The following is a 24,270-nucleotide window of genomic DNA, read 5'->3' as shown; positions in this document are numbered from 1 at the left end:
TCTTTTTTCATCTAGTTTTAGGAATTCTTCAATGCTCCCTCTTAATTTCTTCAATATCCACTAATTGTTCAGAAATGTACTGTTTGATTGCCATGTGTTCATTTGTTTCTCTTGCATTTGATTTCTGATTTCATTCCATTGTATTCTGATAAGTTGCAAGGTTATTTCAATTTTTTTTATTTGTTAAGACTTGCTTTGGCCTAAAATATGATCTACTTTGGAAAAAGTTCCATGAGCTGCTGAAAAGAAAGTTTATTCTGTTGTCCTTAGATGGAATATTCTGCAGGTGCTTGTTAAGTCCATTTGATGTAGGGCACAGCTTAACTGTTTTTGTTGTTGTTGATGATGATGATGATTTTTTCTATCTGGATGATCTATCCATTTGTGAAAGTGGTGTATTAAAGTCTTCGGCTTTCATTGAGTTGGGGGTCTCTTTGTCCTTTTATGTTGAGTAGTGTTTGTTTTGTGAAATTGGATGCACCTGTATTTAGGGTATATATATTTACAATCATTATATGTTCTTGGTGGATTGTTCCATTTGCCATATGTAATGACCTTCTTTGTCTCTTCTAATTTTAGCTTGAAGTTTGTTTTGTCAGATATGAACATAGGTACTCCTTCTTGCTTTATGATTTCATTTGAATAGACTATTATTTTCCATCCTGGTGAGATATTTCTTGTAGGCAACATTTTCTTAAAACGCATAATAATTATATTGGAAGAAATACAACTGCCATTATTTTCAGATGACTTTTTACAATTCATTAGGAAACATTTTTAATCCAATCCACAAGTATGTTTCTTTTAATTGGAAAAGTAAGACCATTTACATTTAAGGTTATGGTAGAAAGGCATGTACTAATTTCTGTCATTTTCTTTTTTTCTAATTTTTTTTTCATTCCTAATTTTCATTTGCTCATCTATTCTTCTAATGAGATTTATTCTTTCCTGTGTTTCCTTGATTTTTTTTTCATTTCTGTGTGAATGTTCTAGTTCATCCACCTTATTTTGAAGCCCTGATATTCTTTCTTCCTCTTCTCTGTGTAGGACTCCTTTAAGTATCTCTGCGGTACTGGCTTAGTGGTCATGCTTTCCTTTAGTTTATGCTTATCTTGGCAGGTCTTTATTTCTTCTGAAGGATAGCCTTGCCAGATAGTCATCTAGGTTGACTTTTATTTTCTTTCAGGGTTTGTAATACATCATTCCATGCCTTCCTGTCCTTTAGAGTTTCTGTTGAGAAATCTGCTGTTATTCTATTAGGTTTGCCTTTATTATTTATTTGGCACTTCTCACAGCTTTTAATACTTTGGTCATTCTGAATTTTTAACATTCTAATTAATATGTTGTGGAGGGGTATTTTTCTTTGTGTTTTTTTTTGTTGTTGTTGTTTTATTATTATAAATGTCTTCAGTACCAGAATGTCCATCTCATTCACAAGATTTGGGGAATTTTCTGCGCCATTAACCTGTATCTCCATTCCTACCTCAAGACATATGAATCTTTGAGTTTGGTATTTCAAAGTTGTCCCAGATATCTTGTATATTCTATTCATAGTTTCTTATATATTTTTTTCTTTAATATCATCTGATGGTTCTAGTTCAGCCTTATTTTCAAGCCATGATATTTTTTCTTCTACTTGATCTCATTTATTGGTTGGACTTGCAACTGAGTTTTTATTTGACTTAATGTCTTTACATTGCCAAGATTTCTATTAGATGCTTTTTCATAATCTCCTTCATATCCTTCATTGTTTTCCTTCCTTCATTCATCTATTTATTTATATCTTGGAACATTTTAGTCATTTTAACAATCTTTTTTATATCTTTGGCATTTCACTTAATTCAGTATTTATGGGTAATCAGTTATCAAGAGCTAGTAAATTGGAGACATTATGTTCCCTTGTTTTCTCATGTTGTTGTTGTTGTTGTTTGTATGTGTGTGTGTGTTTCCATGTTGAGATGTATGCATCTGTTTAGATGGATAGCTCTTCCACTACCATGTTTGGGGTCTTTAGTGAGTGGCTTTATCTTTAAAATGTACCCTGGGCTTAGGGTATATTTTGGTATCAAAGCAACTACCCAACATGTTCAGTCCCCAGCACCACTTTGAGAAAAGAGAATTACCACCAGAAACAGAAACAATTTAAAAACAAATCAGATATCAACATATAATAAAAACCTATTTGAGGGCTGGGATTGTAACTCAGTGGTAGAGCGCTTGCCTTGCCTGCATGAGGCACTGGGTTCGATTCTCAGCACCACATAAAAAAATAATAAAATAAAGATACTGTGTCCATCTAAAAAGAAAAAAAAAACCTATTAGAAATGACCTCTACAGGTCTACTAATCAAAGAGAGGAAATAATATAGAATAAGCTACACTAGGACATATTAATTAAAGTAAAATTAGTACTAAAATATTGAAAAATGGGGAAGGGAGGGAAAAGAGAAGAAATGAGAAGAAGAAGAAGAAGAAAGAAAAGAGGAAATAAAAATGAGAAGGAAAGAAAAAATCTAATTAAATAATTTTTTAAAATTTAAATTTAATATAAAATTAGATAAAAGTATAAAATGGGGGAAAACAAAACAATATAGAATATAATGAAGGCAGAAACAAAAAGAGGCTAAGATTCCTTTTGTCCAAAGTATTTTAAGTGGATATACTTTTTTCTGGGATTTCTAATTTTGGAATCCACCAGGTATGGGGGGGTGAGGTTGCAGGCTACAGCTTCAGTCCTGTGTGTTCCTCCTCAGCTCCAACACAAAGGGGCCAAACCAGTTAGGGCAGTCTGTAGGCTGAGCTCCACCCTTCCTTGCCCACTAGCTTGTGCTAGGGCAAAGTTATCCACAGCTCAGCTACATTCACTCCCAATGCTTATTTTTTTGTACTTTGAAGGTGGAGCATGGCCACCAAACAAGCCTGTGGATCTATCTGGATTGTGCCCTCTTGGACCTGAGACCCCCAGTCGATGTGCTCAGGGATATGGCAAGTGTCCAAACTACAGCAGTTGTAGCCTCTGAATTCCTCTAAGCTTGCAGGAGGTGACCAAGCCAAAGGGAGCTGGGGTGGCAAGCTGAGGGACTCCAAGCATCCACCAGTCCCAGCCCCTTCATAGATCCACACACAGCTAGTCTCACTCCTTGTCACAAAGGGCAAAGTTACACTTTTGAATGGAAGCACTTTCTGCCTCCCTCTGCCGAGCAGATCACTCTTCCCACTGCCTAAAGTTCTCAGCAAATATGTTTCACGGTCACTTTTCTGGGGCCAAACTGACTTTCCATGTGGGTGCCCACTGAACCAGTGAGAGGAGAGGCTCTTGGGAAGGGACGGATTTATGTACCTTCTGTCACCATAGGTCAGAGATGCTTGTTTCTGAACATCATATAAGTGAAAATATAAAGTATATCAAAAGGTAATTTTTTTGGTATTGAACAAGTCAAAAGACCATAGCTGAGTTGAGTTTTGTAGTAATGAAATTAAAACACTTCCAAACTTTGATATGTAAGAGCATCCTATTTTTTAGTGTGACTAAAAAAATTAAGTCAAGAAAAACATTACAAGAAATTAATCAAGAAACACACACAAGGGCTGCAAGAAAAGTAAGCTTTTCCTGAGAAGGAAAACTATTGCATAATACAACAATGGTGAATTTCAGGAGATAATTCATTGCTACCTAATGGGTTTCACCTATGGTACCAGGAAGACCAGGAAGAGCTAGTTAAAGCCTTAGCTGGCACATTACAGTGTTGTTAGAAAGTGGCTGGGGTTGTGGCTCAGTTGTAGAGCACTTGCCTAGCATGTGTGAGGCACTGGGTTCAATCCTCGGCACCACATAAAAATAAGTAAACAAAATAAAGGTCTATCAACAACTAAAAAAAAAAGTGTCTCATCTTAAACTATCACAAATGCTAATCAATCTGTATACAAGTAAATTAAGAATTTTATAGATGCTAGTCTTTAGGTGGATGTTAAGATTTTGTCTATAGTGAAAGTAGGCACTAATTCAGTTATTTTTATCTCTTGGTGGTACTTTTTAAAAATAATGTAGTTTGTATTTTAAAAATTACTTTTGGGCTGACTTTTTCTAAATGAGATTCTACCTTTTTTATTTTTCATATTTAGCTTAAAAGGCAGGAGACTTACTTAGGTGTATGCTTTTTTGTTTTTGTTTTTTAAAATTATTTTTAGATTCAAAAAATATATCTCTCTGGTAATTTAAAGCACATTCCTGAGTCCAAGCCTCAATTACATGGACAATATGTGTTTTGGGATTCTAAAAAGGGATATGATTGCATATGTGAAAACAAAAAAGTTTGGCTGGTAAAAGGTTTCAGGTTGGAAGTGCCTTTCAGAGTTCCTTTTGTGTTTTCTGTTAGTCAAAAGGGTATAATCTGGGTTCAGGAGCTGGGGCTAGGGCTGAGTAGTAGAGCACTAGCCTAGCATGCGTTAGGCACTGGGGTTGATCCCTGGTACCACATTAAATAAATAAATAAAGCCATTGTGTCCATTTGTATATATCTATCCAAATATATGTATATTTTTTGAAAAAGAGTATTATATGGGTTCAAAGATAACTTCCTAAGAACAAGGCAATTTTCATGCCACCAACTTCCATATACTTGGGTCCTATTAGTAACTGGGATTTGCTCTATAATCCTATTTGCTATTGAACCTGACTGGCCAGTTTTCCCAAAGGCCATTTTTAACAGAGAATTTCCAATCCTGATTTTTAAAATTAAATTCCAAGAATATAGTTTTATTCATATCTATATTCATATCATATCTATATTCTAAGAATATAGTTTATTCATATCTATACACATTAGGCACACAAAAAAGGTTGAAAGGTGCTTAATGAGTATTGGTGTCATTAGGTAAATAGGATACAATTCTTAAAACAGAAATGACCCATCAGGGTCATTTTAAGGCTTACCTCTGCAATTCTCTCTTAAGAACTGGGACCCAGAAAAAGCCACCCATCCATCAGGGCTCCATAGCCAGCAGAAAAGGCTGTCTTGGGACAAGTTGGATCATCTGATAAATGAGGAACAACAGCTGCTTTGGCAAGAGAATGAGAGACTCCAGACTGTGGTACAGAACACCAAAGCAGAACTCACACACTCCCGGGAAAAGGTAACTCCAAAGGCTGGCACATCATGACATATGTCTGAAAAGGATTAGTTTGATATGAAAATGAATGTGTGATATGATTGAAGTGGTTCTAGGGTACAGATTTGAGTAGCCTGTGAAAGAAGACTTATTTTAAGAGTGTATCATTTATCATTTACTTACATATAATTTTATCCAAGTATGTTTAGAAAATATTTTTTTCATTTTGTATAAGGAGTTCTATATTAAAATAAGTCTGTGATTTTAATCCTGTTATAAAAAATATAGACTCGTAGAAATTATGTCAACCATATAGTTCTTATTCCAATTGGATAGCTGCCCAGACCAGAAGTTACAAAAATGACAAAATTAGACTCAGATCTTATGGGTCTAGCTCCTTATAAGGAGTTAGTTAGAGTCAGCATTTCAAGGTTAAAGTGATTTTTAAAGATCTTTTCCAACCAACAAACTATGCTTGAATTCCTTACCTCTGCTCTTAAGTTCACTGTTTATATCTAATCTGTGCTTCAGGACCTCTACTGAGGAAAAACTAGAGAGTCACAGATTTTCCTTTAGAAACTGTTGTCACTGAAGCCATGGTGGGGGACAAGAGAGACATGGTCCCTGTCCTCATGGAACTTAATAGTGCGAATGTACTGTTTCAGGTACAAGCAGTCTGATACAGAACAGATGGGACTGTTCACTTCTGAAAGTTTTACTCATGCCAGAGCTGCAGGGACTAGGACTGCTATGTCTGTGATCTTGATAATCACATCACAATTTGACTCTTGGAGTCTTGATAGATCCCTTCTACCTTGTCCGATGTTGGGTTTATAGACCCAACCAGATTTACCTAGAAAGGATCATTGGAAATCCATAAAAGTAAGCTTCAACAATTGGCAAGCTAAGCCAGGTGCGATGGCGCATGCCTGTGATCCCAGCCTGTCAGGAGGCTGAGGCCGAAGGATCACAAGTTCAAAGCCAGCCTCAGCAACTTAGTGAGGCCCTAAGCAACTTAGCAACACCCTGACTCTAAAAAAAATATTTAAAAAGGGCTAGGGATGTGGCTCAGTGGTTAAGCACCCCTAGCTTCAATCCCTGGTACAAAAAAAAAAAAAAAAAAAAAAATTGGCAAGCTAGACTGAAAAACATTTTTTATTGCTCTCATTTTTGGTTTCTGATATGTGGTCAAGTTTGCTATCTTGCCTAGCTAGACTGATCTCCAACTCCTAGGCTCAAATGATCTCCCACCTCAGACTCCCTAAAGCTAGGAATACAGGCACCCTGCTAAGAAAAGACTTTTAATGACACAGAACCCAAGTACTGAATTAAAACTTTATTTGCATGTTTATTTTTTTTAATATTTTTTAGTTGTTGATGGACCTTTATTTTATTCATTTATTGTTATGAGGTGCTGAGAATTGAATCCAGGGCCTCACACATGCCAGGCAAGCACTTTACCACTGAGCCACAACCCCAGCCCCATATGTTTATTTTTTATTTTTTTCTGGCTACATGATTACATAACCATTTTTTCCTCTTAATATTTGTTTTTGCTAGGTTCGTCAGTTGGAATCCAACCTTCTTCCCTCCAAGCACCAAAAACATCTAAACCCATCAGGTACTGTGAAACCCACAGAGCAAGAAAAGTTGAACTTAAAGAGAGAATGTGATCAGTTTCAGAAAGAACAATCTCCTACTAATAAGAAGGTGAGTTTGGGGAGGTATACACTATGTGTATACCTGGGCTATTTGTTTTTCTTTTTAATTTTTCTTTTAGTTGTAGATGAACATAATGACTTTATTTTATTTATTTATTTTTATGTGGTGCTGAGGATCGAACCCAGTGCCTCACACCTGCTAAGTGAGCCCTCTACTGCTGAGCCACAACCCCAGCCCAAATGTGGCAGCTGATTTCTTCTTGAGGTGATGATAAGAGACAGACGGCACCAAAAGACCAAGAGAGAAGCTATACTGCCTTTCATAACATAATCTTGGAAGTGGCATACCATCACTTTTGCTGTTGTCTGTACATACCCAGATTAGTCCTGATATGGTCTGAGAGAAGTCTACATGACAGATTCAGACTGTAAGGTGGGAACCATTGGGTGCCATCTTAGAGGCTGGGTACCACATGGCCAAACTTTTGTAGCCCAGCTCCAGTTGCTTTCTATACTTTTCTCATGGAGTTAGGGTTCTAGATCATGTTATTCTCATGATTTCTGTTGTTACTTGTTTTTCTTTTCCTAAACTTAAACTCAGTTTTCTCTAATACCCTCCTCTTCTTAAAAACCATTTAAGGAGTTGGGGTTGTGTCTCAGTGGTAGAGTGCTTACCTAGCACATGTGAGGCACTGGGTTCAATCCTCAGCACCACATAAAAATAAATGAATAAAATAAAGGTATATTTTTAAAAAAGAGCCAATGGAACAGATGCATATTTTTAAAAAATTTGCTTAAAATTATGGGAAGAATGAGCAATATTTTGTTATATTCATATTTTTTACTTGTGAAAGTATAACCATTTGTAGTAAGAAAATTGGTATGCTAAGTTGAAATATCAGTTGAAATAACAGTTACTTTTAAGTAAAGTTGTCAGAAAAAGAGTAGGTTTCATCTATAATCTTAAGATGGGTTTTAAAATAACAGTGAATATTAAATGGACCTAGAAATGTTAGCTGCTGTCCTTGGCTCTTTTTAATAGAAGCAAAAATCATCTAGAATAGTGTCATGTTTTCTACTTAGCAATCCTCTGAATCCCAGTGTCCTGTAGCTTATTAGATTCTATTGTAATAAAGAGAATTCCAAAAGTGGATACCCATAAAATCTTATAATTTCATCTTTAAAATTGAAAAAGGAGTTATATAAACCAATATTTATATACTCTCAAGACAGTGATTTCCCCACTGCAGATCTATAGTAGAGGATCATTAAATCAACTGAGTTAAAAATCAGCATTTTTTTATTAATGAAATATAATGGGAAATATCAGTATAGGGATCCTGGTAAGGATAATTACTACCTAATAAACATTTTCTTTTTGTGACATGTACTAGTAACTGTGCGCACACACATATACACATACAGTGTGGGTTTGGGGTTATAGAATAAAACGTATTTCTTACAGTGGATAACACAGAGGTTAAAAGTCAACTACCTTAAAGAATCTGTTACATGCAAGAAGTAGTGATTAAACATACATTACTGGAGCTGCAATGGTAGCTCAGTGGTGGAGCACATGCCTAGCATGTGTGAGGCACCAGGTTTAATCCTCGGCATCACATAAAAATAACTAAATAAATAAAGGTATTGTGCCCATCTACAACTAAAAATATATTTTTTTAGATATCTACATTACTTAAATTTTAGTTCAACCCAGATGACTTAAATATCAGCATTGAACTGAATTGCATTATTGTTTTTCTTTGCTGAATTATCTTGATTTTCTTCCAAGAATCAAGATTTCTGACTAATACAAATTTACCAAAATGAAATAGAGCGATTCATGTTTGTTTGTTTTCTCTTATTAAAGAATTTTATTTTTTAACAGGTTAATCAGATGAATTCCCTTGAACGAGAATTAGAAACAATTCATTTGGAAAATGAAGGCCTGAAAAAGAAACAAGTGAAACTGGATGAGCAGCTACTGGAGGTAAGTTTTTAAGCAAATGGCCTTAACTATGAAGAATATTTTAATCCATGAATGAGCCATTTGTTGGAAGAAACTAGACCTGGCATTGAATTCCTGTCCTGAAAATCTGAGTATACTTCCAAGCTGCATTCTTTGATCTATCTTAGCAAGTTTAATAGACATTTTTGCTTAATTACATGATCAGGTAACTCCATAATGCTTTTCAGAAGAGGAAATAATATCCTAAAATGCCAAGACCTGTACCTCAACAAATTCAGTGGCAATAACTTCTGCCTGATATTGGCCAAGGGGCCTAGAGCTCTCAGCATAGGTGTGTGTTTAACAGTGTCCTGATACTCCTGTATTTCACTAACAACCTCTTCAGTTAGGAAATCTATCCAGGGAATCCGAGAGCATTTGCATTTTTAAGTTCATTTTCAAGAATTGCCATTGTAGGACTGGGTATGTGCAAGGCCGAGGTTCACTAGTATGTGCAAGGCCCTAGGTTCACTCCCAAGCCCTGGGGGGACGGGGGGGCGGGAATTGCCTTTGTTCATTACTGCACTTATACCACAGCACTGCCTTTTGGGAGGTACATCTGATCAATGTAAAAATGTTTGGAAAACTTATCAGCTTGGACATTGAATTCCAGTCAGTTTACCTAGTGATACATACTGAATACCATTGAAAACGACTTATATATAAGCCCTCCTTAATAAGTAAAACTTAGACTGAGATATTTTGCATTGGATAGATAAAAGCATTTTAATTAATCCAACATTTAGTTAACTGTAAATTTTATATAAGGTAGAGAAGTATGTATAGAAAATATCTTTTATGCTCTTAAAAATTGTTTAGAAATATCTTTAAGCCAGAATTATGGAACAGAAGAGATATTTAAATATTTTTTATAAGGCTGAATACATGCTAGCTGACTTTAAAAATTAATGCTTAGTTTTATAATGTGGGAAATAAGGGCAAACATATCACATTTGCATTTAAATGACCACTGAGGTTTCTGGCAATTTTATGTTCTCCGATTTATCCACTAATAGGGAGATTAGTGAAATTATAAATAGTGAAACCCAAACCATGTTTTCTGACAGCATATAATAAATGCACTCAGAATCTTGAGTTGCAGGCTACACTTAGATGTAGGTATTTTTTTCTGACAAAATAAGTATATATTCCAATGAATAAGATATCTGAAGCCAAGCCCAATGTGTCTGGTAATAAATTCAGAAGTAACAGGGTATACTTACTATGGTGATTACACCTTTGGATGCTTTCCAAATGCTCTGCCAAGAGGCTGATTCTCCACCTGTTCCCCAAGCCTGGGAAGCCCCCTTATCTCTCAGTCCCACTTTATATTATTAGCCATCATAATCAATTCCCTATGATTTTTCCCCTGATCAGTAGTAAATATTTGCTAATAAATAAGGAAAATTGAGTATTCTTGGCACTGGAACTGAATAAGGAAAAAGCATGAATGTTCTATTCAAACACTAAAGAGAACATTTCGTACACTCTTCTAATGAAACTTCCATTAGGAAATAAGAACTGTTAACTCTAGATTTATACAGATTGGATTTTTTAACAACTCTGTTGAGCTATAAATTCACATATGGTGTTCACATGTTTAAAGTAAACAGTTAAATGGTTTGGGGTATATTACCTTATTAATTTTTTAAACTGTGGTAAATATGTACATAACATAAAATTTGCTGTTTTAACCAATTTTAAGTTTAAAATTCAATGGCATTAATTACATTCACAATGTTATACAACCATTTCCAAAACCTTTTTATCACTCTAAACAGAATAACCATTAAGCATTAACCATTCCTACTTCTGGCCTTATAAATTAGATTATTAGAGTACAGTATTTATACATTAAGCGAGTTTGGGGATGTGCCATGGCTTTCACATCATCTTTTTTTTTTAAGCTTATCTGAGGGATCTGTGTAGTCCTTCCTCTCTGGCAGAGATTCTCACCTGGTGAGGTTAGGGGTGGTGTGCAGGCAAGGAGATGTGTCTACATCAGAGATACGTCTGTGGTTTCAGGGAATTTGAGCAAAGGAATTTGAGCAAAGGAATTTGAGCAAACTGATGTACAAGTTCCCTTGAGGGGAAGTCTCTCTTCCTCTCTATATACAAGTTGGAAAGTCCCTGATGTAATCCAATACATATCCTACTCCAGTGTAATGAAAGTGTGCAAATTACCAGAGTAGAAGATGGAAGAATTAGGGCTAGAATTTGACTTCTACTCCAGGGATTTAACTAGATGAGGCAGCATTCAATAAACAATTCAGTTTGAACATTGAAAGAAGAAGAGGGAGGTGGTACAGACCATCTTAGCAGTTCTCAAGTCTGCTATATACCACTGTAAGAGCCAATAACTTAGACAGTGGAACAAAAATGTTTTAGTTTAAATTCTAGGGCTGGAGTGGTGGCTCAGTGGTAAAGTGCCTGCCTAGCATGTGCAAGACACTGGGTTTGATTCTCAGCACCGCATATAAATAAATAAAATATAGGTCCATTGACAACCAAAAAAAAATTTAATAAATAAATTCTGCATCTCCAGTGGCAAGGGTTTTAACATCAGATCCATTCCATACTAGACCTGGAATTTTTTAAATAATTATAGTGGGATAGATACCCCATGGTCTCTCTCTCCTCTCTTCTCTTTCTCTCACACACACAAAATCAACCAAATTATAACAATGAGGATGCAGTTGCAAAAGTAAAGCTATTAAGACATTTTAATGTCTATTTAATTTATGTATAGGAAAATGTAAATGTTGGCTCTTCATATGCTCTTATTCATGAATATAACATAACCAAATGATACTGTTCCTTCTCTTTTTGTAACTCTTACTTTTCTTCCTCTTTTTCTAACTCCTGTGATTTTCTTTTGTTTGTTTTTGTCTATGGCTAACCTGTATCTAGAACTCAGTGGTTGGAAGTGGCAGAGAAGGGTGCAGTGCTCTGCCTGAGATAGTGTGTGAAGGTAGAACATTCTCTTTCAATGAATTTTCATAGCATGGGGCCATCTCATTAAACTCTTTGTTCATGTAATCATTTCTGATGACTATACCAGTGAATAAATACTTCTGGTAAGAGCCAGTATTCATTTTTATTTTGTTTTAATTATAGAATACGTTTCTGCATTTACATTAGGATTTTCATCAGTATTAAAAACATTATATGAAGAAAATTATCCCACTGGTATAAAATCATGGGATCATAGTTCTCCATATTTTTTTTATTCATGAAAATAAAGTGGTAGCTTTTCTGAATCAACTAGAAGTATTTCAAAATGGGTAATGGCACACCTCAGAAAGTTAAAGAAATGAATAGTGGCTCTGAAGTTTCATCTTAGCATTTAATTGTGTTTGAGTTTTAGAAGTCCTTTTTTCCCCACTCAAGCCTGGAGGTGCTTCTTCTCATGCTGTTGCATGCCTTCCCTTGAGCCCTGTGTCTGTTGTGTGTGTTGACAGATGTGAGGTGGCGTGCTCCATTGGCCAAAATGCAGTCTCCCCCTTTTTCTCTCCCTAAATTTGATTCTCATGTTGACGTAACATTTCCTCATTGTCTTGTCCTCCAGTTCCCAGATATTCTAGGATATGGCCTTATACCCCAGAATTGCCTGTCTTGTGCTATTTAAGGGTTTCACTATCTATTGATAAATCAATGATGGGTTAAAATAATTTTAAGTTCAGGAAAAGATTCTTTAAAAATTTGTTTACTTGGGTTTGGAAAATAAGAATCTTTATGAATGGTAAGTAAAGTAGCACAAGCCTAAAACATAATCACTTACTCCCCTTATTTCCCTAGTCTAACTTCAGGTTTTTTTTGTTTAAAGGAGGGTTATCAAACATAAGAAAAAATGAGATGGAATTCAGATATACTATTGTGCCCCAGACCCCCACAGTCACTCAAGATGAGGAAGTGCTGTTTTTTAAAGTCTAATAATCTTGAGAAAGCCTGCTCTTGATTATATTATGTTCCTAAGCAAAATGGCTCTTCACATTTACATCTCTCTCGGGCTCATGTGCTGTCCTGTTTCCAAGATATGGGTGGGTGTGGGGCCATTAACAAATTTATAGGCTTCACTATTGCTTGACACATTCAAGGGCAGCTCTGTGATAGAAGGCACTGCTGCTGACCAGGCTTTTGCCCTTGTCCTTCAGATGCAGCACCTGAGGTCCACTGTGATGCTTAGCCCATCCCCTCACTGGGATCTGCAGCTGCTCCAGCAGCAAGCCTGTCCGATGGTGCCCAGGGAGCACTTTCTGCAGCTTCAACACCAGCTACTACAGGCAGAAAGGAGAAATGAGCACCTACAGGAGGAACTTGACAACAGGACCTCCGAAACCAACACACCACAGGTATGAAGTGTTCTTTTCCTCTAGTAGTAAACTCAGATCGCCTAATTAATTTTACTTTTATTTGAAAGTTCAAATAAAACTAGTTCAAAGGTGGGGACAACAAACCTAAATCTACTCTCAGAGAGTGACAACTTCCCTGTATCACAAATCCAGAGTTCTGCAGCGCTGGGTTTTGTTTTGTTTTTGTAGCACTACTTTCCAGCTCTTCACTTCTAAGATGTTCTGGGTCTCCTTTGCATACTTGTAGTAGAAGACAAAGCATCAGAATCACTTGAGCATAGTGTACACTTGGCCATCATTCTCATCTCATGTCAAAAATACTACAAAAATGCAAGTGTAGCTCTAGGATTTACATTAGGAACAAAACATACTTAACTTTCCTGCAGCAGACGGGTGGGGCCCACCAACATCCATGGAATTTACAGGTAGGGCGTTTCACAATTAAGGTAGAAGAAAGTGTAGTTGGTGACATTTTTTAGTTGATATGATCATTAAGCTCAATTTTTTTTATAATCTAGTTTGAAAAATTATTTTTAGGAAAATAAAGATCTTCCCATTGGCTTTGAATTAGCCTTATTCTGGGTCACTACCAAATACCATCTTATATTACCTAGGTTTTCAAACAGTTATTTCTCTTTGGTGCTTCATTCATAATCATCCTTTTTCAGAAGTTTCATAACTCTTTGGTCTTGCCCATGTAGTTAATTCACAATTAGGAATAAAAAGAACAAATATTTTTTTGTGGGATTCTAAATTCCTTCTGCTTTAGATGCACTTCTGTTTCTATACACCTTACCTCTCCAAAAATGTTTGATAAGGAATTTCCCAACTCTTTCTTAATCCCTTCAGAGTAGCTTGGCAAACTTATATGAGCACTGTAATTATCCATAGGAACGGTTGTTTTTCTCTACTACTAATATATATCTGGGCTTTGTTAGTATTTTTTTTTTTTTGGTACTCCTGCTACCTATTCTTCCTAACAAAACTTTAAAGTTTATGCTTTCAACTTCCCAGTATTAAAATTAAATTTGCAAATTAAAATTGCAATGGTCGATGCTTCAACTCTTCATTATATCATTGAACTATACAACCTTAACTTCCATTTCTAATGGACTGTCTAAACTAAATGATTTGACTAAGATTCTATTCATTGACTTCTCATAAATACTATTTTCAAAGCACGCTCTTCCCAACGCACCCACCCACCCGTATTTAAAAATTAAAAACATCCTTTTACTCTATTTGCTTCAGGATTAGACCAAAACTTAAAATTTTCATATCAAAAAAAAAAAAAAAAAAACCAGCCAGAGCAAAGGGTGCTGCTACCCTGACTAGATCACCACTTCAGACTCTCTCATTTCTGATCGCCCAGCTGACACTAATTCTAAGAATACAAAATATTATTGGAATCTGCACGTTGTCTGTGTGGAGTGATGTAATGTCTTCTGCCTTGTGTTGCTTTGCTTGCATGTGTAGTGTAGTGTAGTGTTAATGTGTGTGCTTTGAAAAATTGCATCATAAATGTGTGAATTTAGACTCCCTAAAAATACATAATCTTGACATCAGGGTGAAGTATACCACTTGCCTTCTTTCTCTAGGCCTTGCTACCGGAGCAGCGAGCAGTGCATGCAGATTCCTACAGAAGGATTGGGCACCTGTGAAAACTGGGCTGCTATTGATGGCATTTGTTACTATGGCAGACTCTCAAATGCACACACCCACACACACACACATAAACCACACTAACAGAGGCATAAGCTGAGACATGAAATAAGTGCTCTTTAAAATTATTCTATTATGATTTTTACTGTTAAGCCTTTGCAGTATTATTTATTTATGTAGAAATGACAGATCTTGTGAATCAAATTCACAAATTTCTGCTTGTTACAAATCATTTTATTTATACCATTTAAAGAGTGTGGATTTAAGATTCTTGAAAGGATGTATTCTATATATTTTCTCATTCCATAAGTTGTAATTATTTTTAACAAAAGGTACTACTTTTATATATGGAATTTGAAGAGAATCAGGGTTATTTATACTGTTTTGTATACGATGTATAATACTTTTTTTGCCAGAAAAAAAGGAAATTTTTGATGAAACAATAAAATAAGTTTTAAATATATGCCTGCCGTTGTTTTTCCTCTTTTCCCCCACTCTTTTGCTGTACTCTGTATACTTTGAATTTTCTGTAACTGTGGTTTTATATTTTGATTTTTTATGCAAGTGGAATCAAACATTTTTATTTGTATTTGAACTTTAAAAAGCCATATGTCTTTTAAAATAAATAGAACTTTTTTAAAGTTGTTGTTGGGCCTAGATGTTCAAGGCCCAATTTATTGAAATTCAGTTTTTTGCATTAGACTTTGCCTCCTATAACTTTTATCTTCAAATTAGTCACATGAGTTAATTATTTCTTTTATAATTAAATTATTTAATATCCAAGCAAACTTTGGCTTTAACACATTTGGTCATTCTGAGTATTTTTTAAAGTATGCCTTTTTAAGAATATTTAAGAGCAGCCAGTATGTGGCGTGGCACACCCTTGTAATCCCAGCAACTGGCTGAAGCAGGAGGTGGAAAGTTCAAGGACAGGGCAACTTAGGGAGGTCCTGTCTCAAAAGAAAATATAAAGGGTTGGGGATGTAGCTCAGTGGTACAGCACCCCTAGGTTCAATCCCCAATACTTTAAAAAATAATTTTTAAAAAAAGGAATATTTAAGTTCCATCAGCCATTAACACCTGAACTACAAGATTTGAAGCACCTTTTGAAATATGAACTTCCTTCTCTGGAAATTTTGAGGGGTTAGGAGCCAGCAGAGGAGAGGGACAATCAGTCAGACTCTGATCTCTGTTTACATCACTCTGCTTCCAGAAACCCACACACCTAGCCCTGTTGTGTGAGGAGAGGGAGAAAGTTAGGGCCCCTTCCTGCCCAATGGTTTTATCTAGGAGTTGTCTGTGGAGGGAAGCTTCTTAATTTTCAATTTACTCTGATGATAAATCTATCCTCCAATCCAGATGTTTGCTTCACATTGACAAGTCAACAGATGACTAGAAAAACTGTCAGGAAGATATGATTACTATGAAGAAAAAAACCCTAACACCCTCAAAAAAGTAATCAGTTATTTCTGAAGAAAAACAGACATGTGTTGCAAGCTGAATGGAAACATTAAGCAACCCTGAATAAACTCAGTGTTTGTTTTGTTGTCGAGAGACCCACAATATTATAAATACCCAAATCAGGATGGGAGTTGATCACCCTCTTTTAATTTACTTTGGATACCCATTTTACTATATATGAAGTGCACACAGATATTCAACTATGGGTTTTAAGAATTTTTCTTTTTATCAGGGGACAATGGTATACCACAGGTAAGATTCTTTGTTTTCTCTTTGATTCTTTCTCTGATAGGACTACTTTTCTGACATGTGCAATCAATGCAGTGCTCAGAACTCCCTCATTTCATCAGAAATCCATCCTTCCTGTTTAAAAGGTGAAACATTGGCTGTACTTCCTCTAGGCATCTTGTGGGGAGAATAAACAACTAGTGCTTTAAATGTAGCATGATTTTCAAATGATGATATATTTTTTTTCTTCCCTTCAGGGAAGCCAGGAACAGCTGGTAACTGTCATGGAGGAACGAATGATAGAAGTTGAACAGAAACTGAAACTGGTGAAAAGGCTTCTTCAAGAGAAAGTGAATCAGCTCAAAGAACAAGTGAGCCTCCCCAGACACATCTTCCACCCACCCCACATTCCAGTTTTAACATTCCTTTCTTGCCATTAACTTGCTAACTCGTGTTGTCTAATAAAGGCAAATTCTATAGATGTCTAGAAGAACTTAGGATTCACTCTCCCTCACATGCCCACAAAAGGTAAATTCTATATTCTATATTTTTCCAAAACTCTTCTAGGTATATGTTTGTCCACCCCAAGTTTAAAAAATAAATATCTGCTAACAGTGGTTAACATGGATCTAAAGCATTCCTGATGAGGTTCAGTGGCTCAAAATGAATACTTAACAGATCTTTTTCTGTCCAACATAAGCAATATGCCATTTAAACAAACAGAAAAATGATATTGGTGGATAATGAATGGAGATTTAGCTTTCCTGTTTCCAACAGCTATGACAAACTCAAAAAGTATCTCATTGTCCTAAAAGGATGTGCCTTGTATAAAGTCTGGACCCCAAATGCCAGACCACTAAGAAGCCTTATCCTTTCCAACTGCTGGTGGCAGAAGTGACTTCAGTGGTTAGAGGTTAGTTGTGCATCTTCCAAAGAGCTATGCAAGGAGGCAAGGAGGGAGCTGGGAACTCATGGCAAATGCCTATAATCCCATCAGCTTGAGAGGCTAAAGCAGGAGGATCACAAGTTCAAAGCCAACCTCAGTAAAAGCAAGGCACTTAGCAACTCACTGAGACCCTGTCTCTAAATAAAATACAAAATAGGGCTGGGGATGTGGCTCAATGATCGAGTGCCCCTGAGTTCAATCCCCAAAACTCCTCCCCAAGAAAAAAAACTATGCAAAGAGAACCACCTCCTAGGAAAGTATTATCAGCTTCTCTGGAAACCAAGATTGAGACAGACTGGGGCAGGGGAAATTGCCCAACTTGTTTTTCTAGATAAATAAAACCTGAGAATGATAACCCCAAGAGAGGGTCTGGAAATAGGTGTAGACAGGAATGTTCCTTGCCCTATATCTTAATGAACAGAGGAGAAAGAGAAAGTCCTATCAGTGAGCATTTTCCCCTTCAATCCTTTAAGTACTCATTTGTTCAACACATAGTTACTTTGGGCCATGTCCTATATGGGGCACTAGAGATGCAGCAGTGAACAAAATTACATCCCTGCCCCTATGGAAGGTGAATTCTATCACACCTACAAGGTACCAAGTATTCCACCAAATGATAGGTTCAAAAATATATAAAATAGGGTCAGCCCTGTTTCAGTAAATGGCACACAAGAGAAGAGACACTTGATAAAACCCAGAGATTTAAAGAAAGCTTCCTTGAAGTCTCTTAAATCAAATCTTGAGGGTTGAGTGAGATTTGAACAAGTGAATAACTGTGGGAAGGGCAGTTCTAGGCTATGAGAGCATCATGAAGTTGGGTCACCATGTGGGGTGTGGATATCTATAGATACATGGATATTGCAAGTTCCTACTGTCCTGGGAGAAAAGACGAGAAAGGACAGGAAAAGAGGGCCTTGCTTGGTATCCCAAAAGGGAATTTTATTCTGTAGGTCATGAGGAACCATTGTATTGTTTCCTAAGTGAAAGAAGGGAGGGAAAAAGGAAAGAAGACAGGTGGTATTTCAAAAGAGAGTAGGTTCTGAAATGCTAGTATGTTATACCTGCCAGTCATCTAAATTATCATTGACCTTTGAAATGCTAATAATTTAGCCATTTTGTAGTTGGTCTTTATTCCCTTAAACATTTATTCTTTAAGATGCTCTGCTTGAAATTGGGAGTCGAGTGAAGAGTTAACATGGGAAAGGAGATTGAAGATATTAAAGGAGCAAAAGTAAAAGTATTCCATGTCTGCTAAAAAGTTTTCCCACCCCAACCTAGATGATATGTTCTAACCATAAGGATTAGTATATACCTTCTAAGCAAGGCCCCATGCAAAAAGGGAGAAGCTGACGAAAAACAACTGCTCACATCTCATCTCTTTGTTGTAATTTGTGAGCCCGTTTTTGAAATGAATAATAGGCTGTAGTTACGAATGGAAAGCTTCAGGCTCTACTATTAAGAGTGGAGTTTAATACAATTCACTCACTCCTTACACCTCAAAAATTAAAGTTACAAAAATATTTGTGATGTTTAAAGAAATAAAGGAATACATCTAGTTTATTTAGGTGGGAAACAAGTCTTTCATTTTGGAGCCTTCGAACAGCAATCTATTCTTTCTATTAGTAACTTCTACAAACATGCAAAGAGCTTGGAAAAAGTGGGTTTGTTCTTGTTTCCCTGATGCTGAATCTGATGTTAAAGCTGTACTGTAAAAGATAATCATGTAACTGGTAGGCATGATTTGCCTTTATAATGCATATCCTGATATCTTTCCTTAAATTTAAAAGATTAATTACAGAAATGGAGTCACAGTGTTTCTGGTTCTGTTTCTAGCTCTGCAAGAATACTAAAGCTGATGCAATGGTGAAGGATTTGTATGTTGAAAATGCCCAGTTGCTGAAAGCTCTGGAAATGACCGAACAGCGACAGAAAACAGCAGAGAAGAAAAATTACCTCCTAGAAGAAAAGATTGCCAGCCTCAGTACTATAGTCAGGAACCTGACACCAGCACCACTGACTTCTATGCCTCCCTTGAGGTCATAGCCACACCAAAGGATGCACTCATTTTTGTGCACTTTACGAAAGAGAAGGAACATTTCAGTAGTATCTCTTAACCCTGTTTAAAAAAAAGAAACAAAAAAACAAAAACAAAAAAAACTTTCAATGGCTTAAAATTAAGCCAACCTAAATTTTGGAGTCTATTCATTGTAACAATTTGACTGTTTAAATTTAACACTTACAAATAATTTATTTTTTAAGTATTCTAGTAGGTACCAAGAAAATTAATATATGAAAACAATTTAAGAAACTTTAAATCCCAGTTTTCAATGTGTTTTTAAAGCACCATTGTATGCCAATATGTATACATATAAATTCCATATATTTAAGTTTGAGACCTTACTAAAATGGTTATTAGGGACTTTATTTAAAAACAAATTTAGGTATTGCACATTTAAATACTGAAAAATCATTCTGCTTTTAATAGTTTTGGTTCTTTGATAGGAAGGCTGGGCTCAGTAATTGAGACCAGAAAAACCCAAGTCCATGGAGCTCTACCTTCTTCCACTTACTATTACTACTCTTGCTATGTGAGAGGTTTAGAACTGATTTATTCAACTGCACTCTTAACTAATGGTGAAGCTTCACTTTTCTTTAAACAGTCTTTTTCTTCCTCCTCTTAGAAGTTTCATTTGGTCCCTCGTTTTCTAAAAAAATGGATAAAGCCACATTCTTAAAGCATTTGAACTGTAGGAAAAGCACTGAACAAACCACTTTGGACTACACACTCACTCTTGGAGAAGGGATATGCGGTCCATGTGAGTTTTCCTATCTCAAGAGTCTTGGAGGTCATGGACTTATCTATGAGGTTGCCTCAAGAACTCAGGGAACATTTCTTTAAACTGTCTTCCTGAACTACTGCCAGGCCTCTCTAAGAATTTGAGATGTATAAACCATGTGACCTTATTTATTTGTCTTATATATTTCCAGCCATAGGGTTTTCATGTACATTTTAGTGCATTTAAGTGTTTGAAAAAGGCCTTGATTTTAGAGTTAAAAACTTTTTCCAACTTATAGGAGAGTTGTTATTGTTTGTTAAATATAGGTCAAAATTGTCCATGCTTCTTACTCTACTATACCTCAAATCTGACCCTAAGAATTCCTTACTGTGGTAAGTACTGGCATGGCATCTGAAGCAAAGGAATGTCAAACAGGACTTCCCATTCTTTCTCAAGATCAGGAATCATGGAACAGTAAACATTTTAAACTGGATAACACCCCCACCACCTCCAGTTTAATTCTTTGCTTCTAGCCTACTTCCTTCAGTGGATGGCGGAAGACTTACAAGGTGCAGAATGCTACCAAAGCTCATCACAGCCACCTACTTGTCTTCATGGGAGAGTAATGAGATCAGAAATTTTTACTTTGATCTATTTCAGGAGGTTCTTTCTATTTACAAAGAGTATAACAGAAATCAAACACTGCTTTATAGGCAGAAACACAAGATAAAGCCAGCTGCCTAAGAAGTCATATAATGCCAGAAAATCAATCTCAACAAAATAATTTCCATCAAGGAACTTCAGAGATCCTAACAGGCTAACCACTTGTCAGTCCAGGAGTCCTCACTACCAGGCCCTTGAAAAGGCCCTGCTACTCACAGGACTAGGAGTTCACACTGGTGAAGCAGAACTTTCAGGATTTGCATAGCTCTTATTGGAAAGCTCTGATTTCCCCCTGGAAAAAGAATTTTAATCCTTCCCTATAATATGCTTCCAAACATTTGCCATCTACTATCATGCCTTCCCTAAATCTTTTCTGTCCTGTGCAGATATTCTCAGCAAACTCAAGTACTTATATGGCACTAGCTTTAACAGAAAACTTTTCACTTAAAACTGTGGGTTGGCCTAGGCTGAGGTCAACAATAAACTAAGCATCTGTAGTGTGTTTATGTGACATGCTTGAAGTTACCCCAGGAACCACTGGAACCAGACACCACGCATATTTCTCAGTCAACTTAGCATGTGGTTACATTTGTATTTTTTATTTTTATTTTTTACATTATGAAAAGTGTAGGTTAATTTGTTTCCTATGAATTTGTATTATGTGTATATAAAATGTTGTATGATTAATGTAAATATGGCTTTGGGGAAAGTTTTAGACTGCACATAGAATCCCTTTATACAAAATACTTAATCCAAAATCAGATGCAAGTAAATTTAGCCACATATCGGAACTTAATTTCCTGCTTTTCCACCACAAAATTGGAAAAAAGATGAATATAAGAAACATCAGGGATACCTTAAATTTATACTTTTTTGTGACAGTTTATTTTTGAGAAAGTTTAGAGTGGGAGTTTTAAGAGATCATTTATGATATAACTTAGAGTTTAAACAGAATTTCAAAGAGATTAAATGTAAACTTCAAATTATGTTTAGCTTTTGTTTACAGATTTGTTGTTATTGTTGTTTGGAACTTGGGATTTAAGCCAGGGGGCACTTCACTACTCAGCTACATGCACAGCTTTTTTTTATTTTTAGAAGAGTCTCACTGAGTTGCTTAGGGTCTTGCTAAGTTACTGAGGCTGGCCTCAAACGTGTGATCCTCCTTGCCTCTCAAGCCATTACAGATGTTACCCACTGTGCCCATCTGCTTTTAGACTTCTTAATGGCACTCTTCATAATCACAAGTTCTGTATTTTATAGGCATTCAGCTGCTTTTTTATTAAAAGCACTGTTTTTTAAACTTTATTTTTATCTATGTACAGTTATTTAAAATAGTCTTACAAGACTAGATCTTCATTTTAAAGAAAAATCAAGTTTACCTTGGGGATAATACATTACATAAGAAAAGGAAACTGTGGGTAGTAAAGCCTTTATTATCCTATTTTGCTTTCTTCTGCTATTTTGAAGTTTGAATTCAAGCTCAGAACTATGAAGGGAGAAAAGTGGAGGAGAGGTGTAGAACCAACCACAGCATTTTGTTTTATTTATTTTTCTAAGACTCTTAGTAAATCTAGGCTTTGAAAGTTGTTTTAAATGTGAATCCACCCCTGAAGTATCAGTGTACTATTGATATATTCATCAGTGCATTTTACATAAATAGATCATGAAATAATAGGCTTTTGAGGCATAGAAAGAGATCTTACGGGTCTAGTATTTTAATAATGCACCAGTACCTAGAACAGGTATTGTTTTGAGGGGAAAAATTTTAATGAAATGAATAAGGTTTTGTGACAGATTTAGGCTTTTTAACACATGGAAAACGAATTTGTGATTTCTCTTTTTATTTTGTTAAATGAAGAAAAGGAAACATGTAGCTATTGTCAACATCTTTGAAGGTATTCCAAATCAAGGCAAGTCTGAGTGCTTTGCAATACTGTAATATTAAGCAAGTCATGTTTTGAATGGATTACCTGTAATGAATGATTCATTTGAATAATGTAATTATATAAGTAATGCCAAAACCAAGTCAAAGCCTAACAACCAAAGTACTCATGTTTAAAATATATTCATTATATCTTGTTTGGACCTGTTTAAACATCTCAGCACTGTAAAATAATTTTGACTTTACAGCATAATTTTTTATGGATAACTATTCAACAAGTCAAAGCTTTTTGTTTCTCAACTTTTTTAAATGATACAAATTCGATTTATTCTCATTGAGGAGACACACTATCACAGCATGGTTTAAGAAAACACTGGTTTTGTAAAAGAAAACCTGAATTCATCTAAAATCCATAGAACTTTCTTCCAATAAAGTTGAGTGTATGTGTTTATATCAGCTTTGTATATTTCATCTTAGCCATTCTATCCTAGAAAGATTTTAATGTGAGCTTAAAATGTAAATAAATAATTTTACAAATATACTTCTTGTTTTATATCTACCCTGAACTTTTATAAACAGTTTCAATGTGTTTATCCTTAGTCTTGAGCAAGAACGCATCAAAATATCACACTAAACACTTTCTACAAATGCCAAAATTCAGGCCCTGTTCCAGATGTGCTAAACTAGAATCTTTGTTTTAATGTGATCCCCCAGTGATGTGTTTGTGATTTAGAGCATTGGGATTCTGTTACTGTCCAAGAAGTGATGGCAGTTTGGGGTCCCACACACTGTGGTAGTGTATATTCCCCAGCAGAATTCTGACTTGACCTCAGGCCAGGGCCTACTTGGGATTTTGGATGTTTCAGAGGTGGCTTTATTTCACTTTGCCATCATTATGGGTGGATGGTTTGGACTTTGTTAATTTGGCTGCTCATGAGTGATGAGATAGATTTAATTAGAGATACAAAAGTTAACCTGAGGGGCTGGGCCTGTAGCTCGGTGGCAGCGCACTTGCCTCGTAAGTGTGAGGCACAGCGTTCAATCATCAGCACCACATAAATATAAACAAATAAAATAAAGGTATGCTGTCCATCTACAACTACAAGAAAAAAAATTTTTTAAATGTTGAAGGCATATTATTAATAGGCTGACTGCTGATGTGGAATGAAAATGTCAGCCAAACTAGACTCATCTTAGGAACTCTGCTTTGTTTTCAAAGATTTTATGTCAACCTTACACTGCTTTTAGGAGGCAGGAACTATGATCCTCACTTTACAGATGAGAAAACTGAAGCTTGGCAAAGTTGTAGTTTCCTGAAAGCCACAGTGCTAACTAAGTAATGGACTCAGGACTCCCAGGTTTGTCTGTTAATGTGCTGCGACATTTGGATCAACTCCTATTTCTGGAAGAACATTTAATTGATGTTGATTCATGTACAGTGTGCTCTCAAGAAAAACATAAAACATTCCTGGGAGTAAAGGGGACAATCCAAGGTGGTAAAATAGATGTGCCTAGCGCTCAT

At 35.9% G+C, this 24,270-nt stretch overlaps 1 protein-coding gene across 1 annotated transcript in view; it reads left to right on the top strand.

The window, feature by feature from the left end:
• The window catches only part of Nin (ninein), a 104,396-nt gene extending 81,107 nt beyond the window's left edge, over positions 1-23,289 (top strand). The window contains exons 25-30 of the mRNA XM_026391069.2: positions 4,953-5,132; positions 6,669-6,818; positions 8,658-8,759; positions 12,932-13,129; positions 16,738-16,851; positions 19,260-23,289. Coding sequence (XP_026246854.2) covers positions 4,953-5,132; positions 6,669-6,818; positions 8,658-8,759; positions 12,932-13,129; positions 16,738-16,851; positions 19,260-19,469 — 954 coding nt within the window. The 3' untranslated portion in view covers positions 19,470-23,289. The remainder of the gene's footprint in view (positions 1-4,952; positions 5,133-6,668; positions 6,819-8,657; positions 8,760-12,931; positions 13,130-16,737; positions 16,852-19,259) is intronic.
• The last annotated feature ends 981 nt before the right edge of the window (positions 23,290-24,270 follow it).

Source organism: Urocitellus parryii, chromosome 6, assembly GCF_045843805.1.
Source record: "Urocitellus parryii isolate mUroPar1 chromosome 6, mUroPar1.hap1, whole genome shotgun sequence".
Classification (NCBI taxonomy): Eukaryota; Metazoa; Chordata; class Mammalia; order Rodentia; family Sciuridae; genus Urocitellus; species Urocitellus parryii.
This window is presented reverse-complemented; position numbering and strand designations above follow the sequence as displayed.